This window comes from Lissotriton vulgaris, chromosome 2_1 (assembly GCF_964263255.1).
Source record: "Lissotriton vulgaris chromosome 2_1, aLisVul1.2, whole genome shotgun sequence".
Lineage (NCBI taxonomy): Eukaryota > Metazoa > Chordata > Amphibia > Caudata > Salamandridae > Lissotriton > Lissotriton vulgaris.
The window spans coordinates 357524016-357537701 of record NC_141687.1 but is presented as its reverse complement, the minus strand read 5'-3'; the positions used below and the strand labels follow the sequence as shown (position 1 = coordinate 357537701).

The window sequence follows — 13686 nt, the reverse complement described above, 5'->3', positions numbered from 1 at the left end:
TACTTCATTCCAGCACTTAACCAAGAAAACATCATGGCTCTCTGCAATAAAATTAAGTCAGGTTCGCCAGCAGACCCCCTTAAACCCGAACAATTCAGAGAAGCAGATGAGACAGTACTTGGCCACCTCAGAGACATTATTAACCTGTCCCTCCACACAGCTAATATACCCGCCAGCTGGAAGCAAGCATGGGTCTCCCCCATTATAAAGAAACCCACGCTAGACCCTAACCTACCAGAAAACTTCAGACCTATATCTCTGCTCCCCTGGCCAGCCAAAGTGGTGGAAGCCCATGTCAACTCCATCTTGACCAACTTTCTGACGTCTAATTCTATACTAGACAGGTCCCAACATGGCTTCCGGGCCGGGCACAGCACCGAAACAGCCCTCCTGAGTGTGACAGAACACCTTCGAACCATCCTAGACTCAGGAGGAACGGCAGCACTGATCCTTTTAGATCTCAGTGCTGCCTTCGACACGGTCTCCCATGAGGTGCTGATATTCAGGCTGGAGGAAGCAGGGGTATCTGGTCAGGCCCTCAATTGGTTTAAGTCTTTCCTGTCAGGTAGATCCTTCAGGGTCTCCACCCCGCCGTTTCTCTCGAAGGAATGCCCCATTGAACAGGGAGTGCCCCAAGGGTCTGCTCTCAGCCCCACCATGTTCAATGTTTACGTGCAATCTTTGGCAGAAGTAGCTAGGAAACACGGGTTGTCGTTAGTGTCCTACGCTGACGACACCCAGCTGGTGGTGGCATTGAAGGATGAGAACGGCTTGGGAGCGCAAAACTTTAAACAGACTCTCGCTGACATTACCAGCTGGATGACATTAAACTATCTCCAGCTCAACGCCGGCAAGACGGAGGTCTTGCTGTTAGGCAAAGATACTACTGCCTGGGGGAACAACTGGTGGCCTGAGGCAATGGGGCAACCACCGGATCCCAAATGTGTAGTAAAAAACCTAGGAGTATGGGTGGACTCAGCCCTGAATTTTACTCATCACACAAAAAAAGTGGCGGCAAACTGTTTCGGGATTCTGCGTAACCTAAGACCTATCCTAAAATACTTTGACCAGCAAACCCGCCAACTGGTGGTACAGTCAGCTATTCTCTCACGGCTAGACTACGCCAGCTCCCTGCTGCTAGGGACGAATGTTGCAGAGAAAGCTAGATTACAAAGAGTCCAGAACGCCGCCGCGAGAGCACTTACTGGACTTCCCTGCCACAAGCCTATAACTAACACCCTTCTGAAACTTCACTGGCTTCCAGTAGAGAAGAGGATCTACTTCAAAACGCTGTGCCTCGCTTTTAAAATCCTGAAATCTGCCTCCCCCCCTATGCTGTGCCCACTCCTTTCATTTTATACTCCCCGACGCGCGCTACGGTCGGAAGGACAGAACCTTGCCATTGTCCCCCGCATTAAACTAGCCCGGATGGGCGGTCGCTCTTTCAGATACCTAGCAGCTAGGCTCTGGAATAAACTTCCAGCCCAGATACGCGGACTTAACAACTTGCTGTCCTTCAGAAAGGCCATAAAAACCTACCTCTTCTGTTAATCATGTTATGTCTTCTGCAATATTCCATCAGCAGCAACCACCGTCTGAGGCACGAACAGTCTGCGCCGGGACGCCCCTTTGCTGGGGCAGCCGTGCGTCATATAAATACATATAACATAACATAACATAACATAACATAACATAAACACAATAAGCATTTTCACACACGTTTATTGTATTGAAATCGGAGCACATCTCTTCCTGTTTTAGCCAGTTAAGGCACTGATAAGGATTCAGATAGAAAACTGTGGCTTCCAACATTATCCAGCCAGCTACCTGCAGCAGCATAAAATAACAGCAAGTGTAATAATGTCTTTGCACCTACACTATCTGTTTAAGGGGGTGTTTTACTACTATTATGACAATGTCCTGTAGGCGGGTCAACAAGAATTAGGAGACAATGCCGGACCATGTTACATGTAAGGGTTTACTCAATTATGCAGCGAGAAAAGCTGAATAGTGTAGCACATTTTATGGCAATATTTTTCATCATTGTACAAAATGATACTGTCTGGGCATATGCTTTAACTCACAAGTACCAGTCTGTTACCCGAATAAAACAATCAGCAATTGAAAGGTGACCATTTAACCTTTGCAACAGGTCTGCCAGGGAGCGGCACCCTGCCTGGTGCTTGTTTCAATACATGTTGATCCGTCTGAGATAGAAACGCATCTTTTTTGGTGAAAGCTACAAAAATATAGAACAGGTGGATTATACGGCATGCAGAATAAATCAATAATTATGTGGAAAACGCTGTGGAAGAAGGTCCTCCTATTTCTAGTGTGCCCAGTACATAGGCTGTTGTCTCTGATAGGCAAGAGTCAGAAACATGTATCAGAGACTGAAGTGCGGCTAGAAATACCGTATTTGCCTTCAGGCACCGCAAGAGATACTTGTTGCCTTTTTCCAGATTATGATGGGCAGCATAAAAAGTCTTCAGGGCTCTTAATTATACTAAACAGCTACAATTGTAAGGTCCCCACTAGTAACGAGATGCCAGATTATGCACAGCCCAACAAGACAGTCAAGGCAGCCCTTATGGTTTTGTAGGACAAGCATTTCATGGGCACTTTGGTAGAAAGTGACAGGCTGGGTGGAACCATTAAGAGTTTGGTTTCTAAAGTCTGGAGTTCATTACCCTATGCCTGCTACTTAATGTACTGCGATAACATCTGCTTTGTTTATAAACCTCATACCAATGTAAAGTTTGCATCCTGGGTGGTGTGAGATGCTGGACAAAAATTGTAATTCAACTATGGGTACCTGAGAAAGGACAGGCACATGCCGTCCATAGAACATTTTTAATTTCATAGTCTAAATGTGGAAACCTGAGCAGAAGGTGGAATGCCATCAAATGATAGCCCATCACGCAGACCTGTTACCAATGTGCATCTTGAAGTATCTAGACCCTGTTTTGTAGAAGCACAAGCACTCCCTCTTCATCATAGGTCTGCTCAGGGCATTTGGTGTTTGGCTTCTTGAGAACACATATCCCTGCTTGTCCATTTTCAAAGCCTGCAATATGTCTTCAAGCCACTCTGTTTTTAGGTCTTTCAGATTAGTCGGTTAGAAACTTGTTATTCTTTCCTTGGCCTGCTCTGCGGGTCCTGGGCCGGGAGAGGAAGTCTGCCCGCACAAGCCGATACAGGTAGATCACAATCATGCAGTCCACGGTGCAGAGAGAGAACAGGATCAGGGTGTCGGACACCGAGCTGCGCACCAGTAAGTAGGCACCATGCTGTTCCATCATCTTGCCAAGAAGGTACGAGGTGAGGTAGATCTGAGCGCCCAAGCGGAAGGTTACAAAGGTGAGAAGATTCAAGTACTTGTTGACTTGGTATATGGCTGAGTCCTGGGCGTTACTCAGTTTCAGCAGCAGGCGGGTGTGCAGGAAGATACTGTTCACCTCCACAAAGAGCGAGATGACACCACCAGCCACGTAGTGCCTCGTGAAAGCCGCAAAGACAAATGGTGGAGTCACCTGAAACAACATAAACACAGATAGTTAGAATGGTGATGTCATTGTGTGACTCCTCAAACCACAGGTTCTGGAATAAGAGCTCTGCTCCAGATAAGGATGGGTTACAGGTTCAAAAAGCTATGGCTACCAGAGATATTGATGACTGATGGTCTTTGAACAGTTTCAACTGGATGAATGATTGGGTCTGGGATAATCCGGAAGTATGGCTTGGTTTTGGCATGTGAGCAAATTCTACTTGAATTATGGAAGCGAGGGGCGACAGAGAAGTATCAGCTGGTGTACAGAGGGGTAATGATTTTAGAGCAGAATGTTTGGGTTATGGTCTCTGGCCAGAGATTGCCGGGTATGGATGTGTTTCATGGCAGTGAATGATTAAGAGATATGGACAGCTTGATAGGTGGGGGTGACTGAGAGTGTTCAGCTGGACTTAAGGATGAGTTAGCACCTCTGAAATGTGTAAGTGCTGGTCTCAGAGCCACTGTTCCATTTATTTAACAAGAAAGCAAATAGGTTTGGCTTTTGTATGGTAATAAGACAATGGTTTGCACTAAAAATGTCATAGTTTACACCGTAAGACATTATACAGCCAGAGCTACTAATGTTTTAAAAAATATATGTTTATTGTATTTTTCATGTGTAGAAAATTCACATATCACTTACAGTACCAACATCTGGGTCAGAGAAGGAAAGTCCGAGATGCATTGCTTGTGCTTGATCATAACAATAGCCAACACAACATGATTAGGCCCTCGCTCCCCCACATAGATACATTCCACCATGGAGGAGTAAGAAGGCCAAACAGGCATAACATAACGCTTATATGCTAGGCATGCAAGAAGAATCAGGAGAAGAAGCAACAGCAACAAACATATTTACATGTCATCATGAACAATGTCCAAAAGATAGAAACAAAAGGTGCAACAAATAAAACCATGGGTGGGTATATCCAGCCATACCCGGCCACCCGTGCCGCCCTGTGCCTTGCTCGTTTCTGGATTCCCCATCAAGACTCCCTCTTTCTGAGCATCACTGCTTATTGGCAGACATTCAGCTCCTACACCACCCTATCACCAGGGCAACACTGTAGATCAAATGGTCGGGTGATGTAATTGTCCCCCATTCTAAACCATTCTCCAGTTGGGATGCAGGGGCCTTGACAGGGGGCGGTCATCTACGTTTCTCTCCACCTTCTCCTAGTAATTATCCCATCGGCCCAGGCAGTTCTCACCTCTCCCCCTTGTTCATAACATTTTATTTACCGCCAGCTCAACTACAGCCCATTTACTCATTTCATCTTGCCACTGGTTCAAAGGGGGAGGTGTGGCTGATTTCCGCGCAATGGCGATGCATTGCTTGGCAAGGATCAAGGCCTGGTTCTGAAACTGCAGCAGTGCCTTCTTCTTAGAAATACATCCCATGTTCACTAGACACCGGACCTGGTCCAGTGGGATCAGGAAGCCCGTCACCTCTGCCACCATCTGAGTCACAAGGGTGTGGAATTCATATAGCCCGACGCTCAGGACATATTGTTTGAGGTCAAGGATAGCACGTTTTCATGGGTATTTTGTCCTTAGGACAAGTAGGCCCAACCCCCTGCAGCACAAGCACTTTGGCTGCCAGTTTACAGTACCACAGGATGGATCACGGAGGGCATTGCCTTCAGCTAAGGTAATTATGTGTTCGTATGTTAATGATGTTTGAACTTGTATTTTTGGTTCATTTATGCAAAGCTTTTATTATTAGGGTGAGTGCTCTAAGGAAATGTTGCAAGCTCGGACTGCACTTCCAGTATAAACACGTGTACACAGGTTTTCAAAGTTTAACAGTATCATGCATGTATGATGCTCCCAGAAAGCTGTCTGATTGTTTTTGTTTTTAATTTATTTATTGAGTAACTTGCAGCAATAATACACAGGGTCCCAAAGCAGGAGCCAGCAGTACCATCATAAGTTAACATATAATGATGCAAGCATTTTTTTCCTATGTAAACCGTAGCATATCCACAATAACAATAGAAGGCCCAGGACAAAGACGACAGAAGAAAAAAAAAAGAAACCCCCCACCCCAACCCGCACAGTAGATGACATCTTCCTTATCCAGTGGTTGAACCACAGGCAGCATAGACCAACATAAGTGGCTCACCATAAGTGAAGACCCAATTCCAGAAGCACTGTCAAGGTGCAGAGCAAGACATAAATAGACACTTTACAAATCAGGATGGCTCACTAAATAGGCAGTGAGTGGGGCCCAGAAATCTCTGGGCCCTGAGGCCTCAGGAAGCTCCTCCACATAGGTACCTAGTTGGTCAATACAATAGATTAAGTCGTTGACCCATTTTTTAACATTGGGAGTAGATTTTACCCCCTTTTGGCCAGCAGGGTCGATACAACAACAATTCGCCAATTGCAAGGCTTAAGACTCTTCACGTTGCCCAACAGGCAAACTTCCAGAGCACATCGCACAGGTTCCATCACAACATCGGTCAGAACACTCGCAACCTTGGACCAGAAAGCAAATATCGCTGTGCATAGCCACGCCAGATGCAGAAAATCAGCCCCAGCCTGACCACACCTTGTACAACAAGCAGATTCACGCAAACCAAACCTCTGCAGCTGTAGCGGGGTATAATATAATTGGTGCAGATACTTAAAATTGATTAAGCGAAGATTACAATTCGCCGTGAGGCGACCCGTTAACTCACAGCAGAATTTCCAGTGTTCAAGCGAAAGTGTGAACCCCAGCGCATCATTCCATTTAAGATATGAGGGGTGTTCCCCAGGTTCCCTCTCCGGCAGTGATGCATTATAGAGCCTGGTGATCAGACCCCTGCGCTCCTTCCCCGCTAGCACCGCCTGCAGTGCCAGCAGTGTTTTAGGTTCAGACGGGAAGTCAGGGTAGATGGCTCTAACAGCTTGCACCCTTACATAGATGAATCCCAACATCAAGCCAGCGGTCTGACCGTCCTGTATGTCCTGCGGTGAGCAAAACTGGGCCTGCATATATAGATCCCCCATCTGTGTGATCCCAACAGCTGCCAATGCCCTCAGTGCCAGCTGCTCACGTGCTGCCGAAATGGTTGATTGCACAGCCAGCGACAGGGCATAGAGGTAAGGAAGCTGCACTCTTTTAGCCAGCGCCCCCAGGCATACGCAGTGCATTGCACAGGGTTGATTTCAGTTCTAGGGCCTCCCCCTCCCATCGAGAGTGTCGCCGCTGCAAGCGGCAGTGGGAGAACAGCATCTGTCTCTATAGCTGTGTGGGGCTGGAACCACTGTGGAAAGTGCCAATCGTGCGCAAACTGCGCCTGCACACACAGGTAATAAAGGCGCATATCAGGGGTCTCAAAACCACCCCGATCAATTGGTTGCACAAGGACCTACCAGCTACATCTGGGTTTCTTACTTCCCCATACAAATGTTAGCAGAGCCGACTGGAGCGTTTTGAACAGTGAGGTGTTCAACCTGATGGGGGTATTCATAAACAGATAAAGAAGCTTGGGCCAGATAGACATTTTGATCACCGCAATTCTATCCGCAAGTGACAGAGGCAACCGAGCCGACCGCTCCGCCTGGTCAGTGATCCGAGAAATAACCCTGCCATAGTTCATCGAGATGACCTGCTCAGGACCTCTTTGTAACCATATGCCCAAGTACCTCACCGGATCCTGTGTCCACGTCAGCAGTACATCCAGCTCCTCTCCCGCGTGCCGGCCATCAGCGGGAACACCTTTGATTTTGCCCAATTGATCCCTAGACCAGAATATCTTTCAAATTCAACATATTCACGAAGCAATTCCATCAGGAAACGAGCAGGCTCACGAAAATACAGTAGCATATCATCGGCGTACAGCAAGACCACTAGAGGTCACTGCCGAAAGCATAACGCCCCCCCCCTCCCGCATGCAGCTGGGGCAGCTTACAGGCAAGAGGCTCCAGTGCCAACGCAAAGAGTATAGGCTACAAGTGGCACCCCTGCCGCATATTTCTCTCAATGGGGAAAGCTGCGGACACCCAGCTATTAACACGGACCCGAGCGACAGGCTCTGTTTACAGCACCCTGATCCACTGAAGGAAGAACAGGGATAGGCCCATCCTAGTCAAAACAGTGAACATATAGTCCCACTGAAGAGAATCGAATGTTTTTGCTGCGTCGAGCAGCACTGCCACTGCTCGAAAGTCTGGGTCAAAGTAAAGAAGAGTGGCGAACACCATACATAGGTTGTGCGTGGTTGATCTGTCAGGTACAAACCCCGATTGGTCTGGCAGGACCAGGAGACGAACCAGTGGCTTGAGCCTATTAGCAATCATCTTTGCCAAGATTTTGGCTTCAATGTTAATAATTAAGAGAGGCCTATAGGAGTCGCAACGGATTGCAGCCTTATCAGGCTTTAGGAGAGTCACCAACAGGGCTTCTCTAAGAGTGGGCGGGAGGCGCCCTGTATCAAACACCCCCACGTAAACCTCTAGCAGCCTGGGGGCTAAATCGTCCACATAGGCTTTGTAAAACTCACTAGGGAGTCCATCAGTGCCCGCAGCCTTGCATGTGGGGAGAGACATTATGGCAAGTTTCTTCTACATCAAATGGCTGCATAATATATTCCCTTTTCCCCTGGGACAGCCACCCAAGTTCAATGTCGTCAAGATAAGAATGTATGTCCACTGTCTGCACTGTAGGCTGTTGTGCATAGAGTTTGGAATAAAAGCTAAGGACTAGCTCACTAATCTCCGGTGTAGTATAGTGCGCAACCCCCTCATCCACCTGCAACTCCGTGATGTATTCCTGACTAAGTGGAGCCGCTCATTTTTGTGCCAGAGAGCGGCTTGGTCTGCCCCCCTCCCCATAATATCACGCTGGGTTTTATCTGGAACTATGCACCAGATCTTGATCCACAGTATCATTATGTTCAGTCACAAGGCTCCGAATGGCTGACAACAGCTTAGGAGAGGGGTCCTTCTTATAAGCACGCTCCAGCGCAGAGATTTCAGCAGCAAATTTATGAATTCTCCATCTTAGATCCCTCTATACACCGGCCTGCGCACCCATGCAGACCCCCCTAATGGTCACTTTGAAGTCCTTCCATAATACGCCATTACATGTAATGGGGTGACCCTGTAACCCTCAGAACCTGGGGGATAATAAACTAAATAATGATGGTTCTGTCGGACCGGAATACCCAATGATTTAGTATTTCAATTATATTTCTTGTAAACTTCGTCCCTAATCAGGATACAAAGATAGTGATACTTATATCAGCACAATCAAACACACTGACCACAAAGTAAAAACAGAAAGTACATTTTTACTCATAAACTCTTATATTTTGAAACACAAATTACTTCAGTTGGTGTCCCTAAAACATACTTAAAACATACATGACACATACATTTTGTGCAAAAGATAATAATCTATTAAAACAACAAGTAAAATGGTTAATTCATATACTTATTGGCAGCGACAACTATATAAACAATAATCTGGTAGGTACATCAATTTAATCTTGGTTCCTACAAGATTTTGAATAGTTGGTTCGTGTAAGAAGGGATTGCGTCGACGTTTCAACCCAGGGAAGCGATGCAGTGATTTAGCGCATCAGGGGCGGGTCTTCATCAGGACTGTATATGTAGGACAGCCTGTTAAATATATAATGGACACGTATCAGGGATTGGTCAGTGGTATAATATACTAATAAGTTGAGGGCATGGTCGTTTGCTCACCTCTTGTAGACCTTGCTCCACTCGGAGTCCTGGTCTTTTTCAGAACTGCACTGCCGGTCCGCCGACTCAGACAGTATAGATGTTCCTTACACCTATAAATTAGGATGTGATAATTATTCAAATCCCTGTTTTAATCATTTCTTTAGTGATAAGTTAATGTGCCAGATTCCTTTCTGTGATACATACCTCTGTAATGATTAATTATACAGGAGGTAGAGTGAAGCGTTGTTTCTTTTATCTGAAAGTAAAGGGAGTGATGTATTCCATTAATATCGGATTTAGTGTAAAAATTGGCTACACTTTATTACCCGTGACCCTTGTGCATTGTACCTATTAATGGTCTTGATTTTAAACTGGCCGGACTATAGACTGTGGGTACTTTGATGTCTAGCCTATATCATGAGTCAAAGTTTAACATCACCGTGATTGGCGTGATATCCTACTTATTTTACAAACTGCATGGTGACCGCGTGTCTTTACCGCCGATCTCGTCTAATTCCAACTTCCATTAACCCCTCCCATGCTGATGACGGAACCGCTCCGTCATCAGCTACAGTTGAGCTGTGCTGATGACGGAGCGGTTCCGTCATGGCCCAGCCGCCGCGCCTGCGCGGCGCTGATTTCGCGCCTGCGCGGGCGTTCTAATGAGCGGGGCAGGTCATGACGGAACCGCTCCGTCACCAGCATAGCTCAACCGCGGCTGGTGACGGAGCGGCTCCGTCACCAGCATGCGGCCGCCGCGCGGCCGCCCCGCACCTTTAGCGCTGCAGCGGAATAGCCGCCGCAGCGAAGGGGTTAAAAACACTTTCCTGTCCTGACTAATGCAGTCGTGCCTCACGTGACCACTCTCCCCACACCGGTACCTCATTAAACTCAACCACAGTGTTTACGTAGGCGCCAGCGGTAAACATGCATTACCCTGTTTCTTTATGCTGTTCAAGGACTACCCGTTATTGTAGTGCGTGTGAACCCAAACACACCCAAACGTGCCAATATTTAGGCTTTGTTTTCACTTACTTCTCGTTCACGTAATCCGTGGTTCTTAACCTTCCGATTCTCACAGGGGATTTCTTCCGTCTACACTTTCGCCTACGTATATAACGTGCCTCACGTAAATGCGTATCTAAGGTTCTGCACTCTACCAGTACCAATTGTAAGCTGTTAGTAAGCAGTGCGCCACAGTCGGCGTACTGTGCTGCTTACCAAAATCCTACACTACTGAAAAAATAGACTTCTGCGAGCCGTGATGAAGAAAAGGAAGGCACGGCTCACCAAAGTCTATTTTACCAAAATTGTAAGCTTTTGTAAACAGTGCGCCACAGGTGACATGCTGTGCTGCTCACCTGGGGCCAGATGTAGGTGAAATAGATTTACCGATTTTTAATTACCGAATTTTACCGATTCGGTAATTAAAAATCGGTAAATCTATGGGGTGGACATGTAGGTATTCCAGATGTGCTGGAATACCGAATCGGATGATTTCGGTATTTACCGATTCGGTAAATACCGAATCGGTAATGCCCATTCATTCCTATGGGCTTTGAAGCCCTTAGGAATGAATGGGCATTACTGATTCGGTATTTACCAAATCGGTAAATACCGATTTTTTGACAAGGGTGCAGGGGGTGTCACTTTGACACCCTCTGGCACCCCCAAAACAGGCTCGGGTGCCATGTGGCAGGCATACATGCCCTAAGGGCAGGTCTGCCTGTCACATGGCATAGGTGTGCATGCACACATGTGCATGCACACCGGAATCGGTATTTTACCATCAAATTGGATTTGATGGTAAAATACCGATTCGGTAAGGCCTCTGGGACTCTGAAGAGTCCCACCTACATCTGGGTGGCTCACATTCGGTAAATTTACCGATTTTTTATTTTACCGAATCGGTAAAATAATGCCCCCTACATACCTATCATATATTTACCGATCGGTAACGGCCGAAAATACCGATTTTCGTCCGTTACCGACCGACCTACAACTGGCCCCAAAATCTTACAATATTTAAAAAATAGACTTTGACGAGCCGTGCTGCTCTATTAATCGGTGCGGCTCATTGCAGCTGACTCCTCCTCCTCCCCGTGTGTTCCCTCTGCAACAGGAAGCAATGCAATAGGTCTTGCATGTGAGAGAGTTTGACCTATTGGCATTGTAAATGACAATATTTTTTATTTATCTGTTTTAAAAACAAACACATAAATACAGCGCATTGTCATTTACAATGCCAATACCATAAAATCTCGTAAATGCGAGACATATTGCATTGCAAATGTTTGTTGAAAGAGAGTTAGCAGGTGAATGTCCTGCATTTGGGAAGGAAGAGGAGAATTCCAAACCCTGGGAGCACTATCTTTTATTTTCTTCACTGACTGGATTTTAAGAAGAAAGCAGTCAGAGCTTTTTAGCAGTTGAAATCCTCCAATGACCGAACATCTCCACAAACTGAACACAACTCATGTCATGTGTGTACCGGAAGCACGTCCCCGGACTTCGGAAAAGAACTGCAATGCTAAACTCATAGCAGATTACGCCCTACACAAACACCAAATAAAAATAGAGTATCTCTTCCTACAAAAAAAAGGATAAATAAATACGTTTGTGGCGCCTCGAAATGCTGACAACAATATGCAACAGACGCTTGTATATGCAGTGCAATGCACTGCTGTTTAAACCGATCCACAAACAGGAGTCGGAAAGCGAGGCTGCGATATTTGTGGATGTTAAGGGTGAGCACATATTTTCCTTTCGAGGCTGGCTGAATCCTGAGCCCACCCCACACGAAGGGCGGTGTCTCGCACCTCATGCCAGGTTCTGGTGATGTGGTTTACCCCGGCCCTTACTCAACAGGAAGCGACTTCCTGCCAAGCCCTACACGCAAAGTGCTTTGTGTACTGAAAGATCGGTCGCCATGGGGATATCATTGTGTAATATTTTTTGCTCTACAAGGGTCCTTGTATAGTTGTTGATAATGTGGGATTCCTGTAGTGGTGATACGAAGCACCCCAAGTATACAAGTGTTGCCAAATCTCAGGCAGATAATCCAGGGCTGGCAATGCAACAGATAGCAAAGACGACCAACGTGTAACATGTGGTTTGGCATCTCCAGGCCCTAATTTGTTAATAACGCCCGAGGCCCACATGACTTTACAGAGAAGTCCTCTTCATACCCAGAAATATCCTCTCATTGATTCGTCCATTAAGTGACTTTTCCTTTATCCACAGTCACAGAGAAGGATTCATTTGTTGGAGAGCAAAAGAGCAGACATGGGTTTCCCTTTATCCTCCAGAATTCCCTCTGATCCCAACCCCCAGAGACGAGTCTCCTCTGATAGCCTTAGCAAGAAGACATCCACCTCACCCACTCTAAAATTACTTCCCCTTCACCTCAAAGATGCCGCCACTAACCCTAAATAATGCGTTCTCCTCCCAAGAAACTGAAATCCTTTCATCCCAAGAGTGCCCCTGTCAGACGCTCCATTTTAGATATGGCTTTCCCGGCACCCCCAGAGACTTTTTTTTACCTTTATTTTCAGTACAACAAAATCAGGAAGACATTCCATGTACAGGTAATTCAGGATCATACATTAGGAGAATGAGTACCACAAGTACAAATGGTCAGTGACCTGCAAGTAAGTTCTCCCCCCCACATACCCCTCCCGGTCCATCGTGGTCTGTTTACCAAACTTTAGAATTAACATTTCAACCCCCCAAAAATGACCCTGCTCCCCTCCCCCTTGAGCTTCCATGAAAGGTAACCTTCCAGAGTCTTTCATCACCGATCATGTCCCTCATAGAGTCATTATATTCCTTATAACTCCCACAGGTCCATACTCAAACAACTGTGTGGGGGGGGGATCACTTTCTGTTACCCTGGGTCTTGTGTATTCATGCCGGATCCCTCAGGTGAGGCTCCCCTCTGGGAATGTGTATAGGAGATCAGGCTCTGAGTCTACCTCGTCCATGCTGTTAGGGTTTCTTGTGCTTTAGGGTCTCTTTGTGTCTGCCTCATATGTGTCTCCTCCACCCCTGCCCATTCTATGAGATCCTTCTCCCAAGCGTCCATAGCTTGTGCTCGGGGGCTTATCCAATGAATTGCAAGTCGCCTTTCTGCAATAAGGAGGCCTAAAAGTGCGTATCATCTACTGAGCTTTTTCTTGAGATTGTCAGGGAGAAGACACACCATCACCATCTGTAGAATCTTCCATCCTGTGGTTTACCCAGCTGATCCAAAATCTCCACTCAGGAATGATGCACCACGGAGCAGTGCCAGGTCATAAGCAAAAAGTCAGCCTATTCCAAGTGACATCTCGGGCACTCTGGGTCTTTGGTGGGGTATATGTCATGTAGTTGTTTGGGGGATAGATAGGTCATATGTATACAATTATATTGGAGCAATTTAAAGCGGGTACTCACTGACACTCTTTTCACCCCGGTAT

The 13686-nt window shown here is 46.5% G+C and overlaps 1 protein-coding gene across 1 annotated transcript in view; it reads right to left on the bottom strand.

Moving 5' to 3' along the window:
* Positions 1-1704: 1704 nt before the first annotated feature.
* The window catches only part of TLCD1 (TLC domain containing 1), a 63361-nt gene continuing 51379 nt past the window's right edge, over positions 1705-13686 (bottom strand). Inside the window, exon 4 of the mRNA XM_086955149.1 lies at positions 1705-3533. Coding sequence (XP_086811275.1) covers positions 3111-3533 — 423 coding nt within the window. The 3' untranslated portion in view covers positions 1705-3110. The remainder of the gene's footprint in view (positions 3534-13686) is intronic.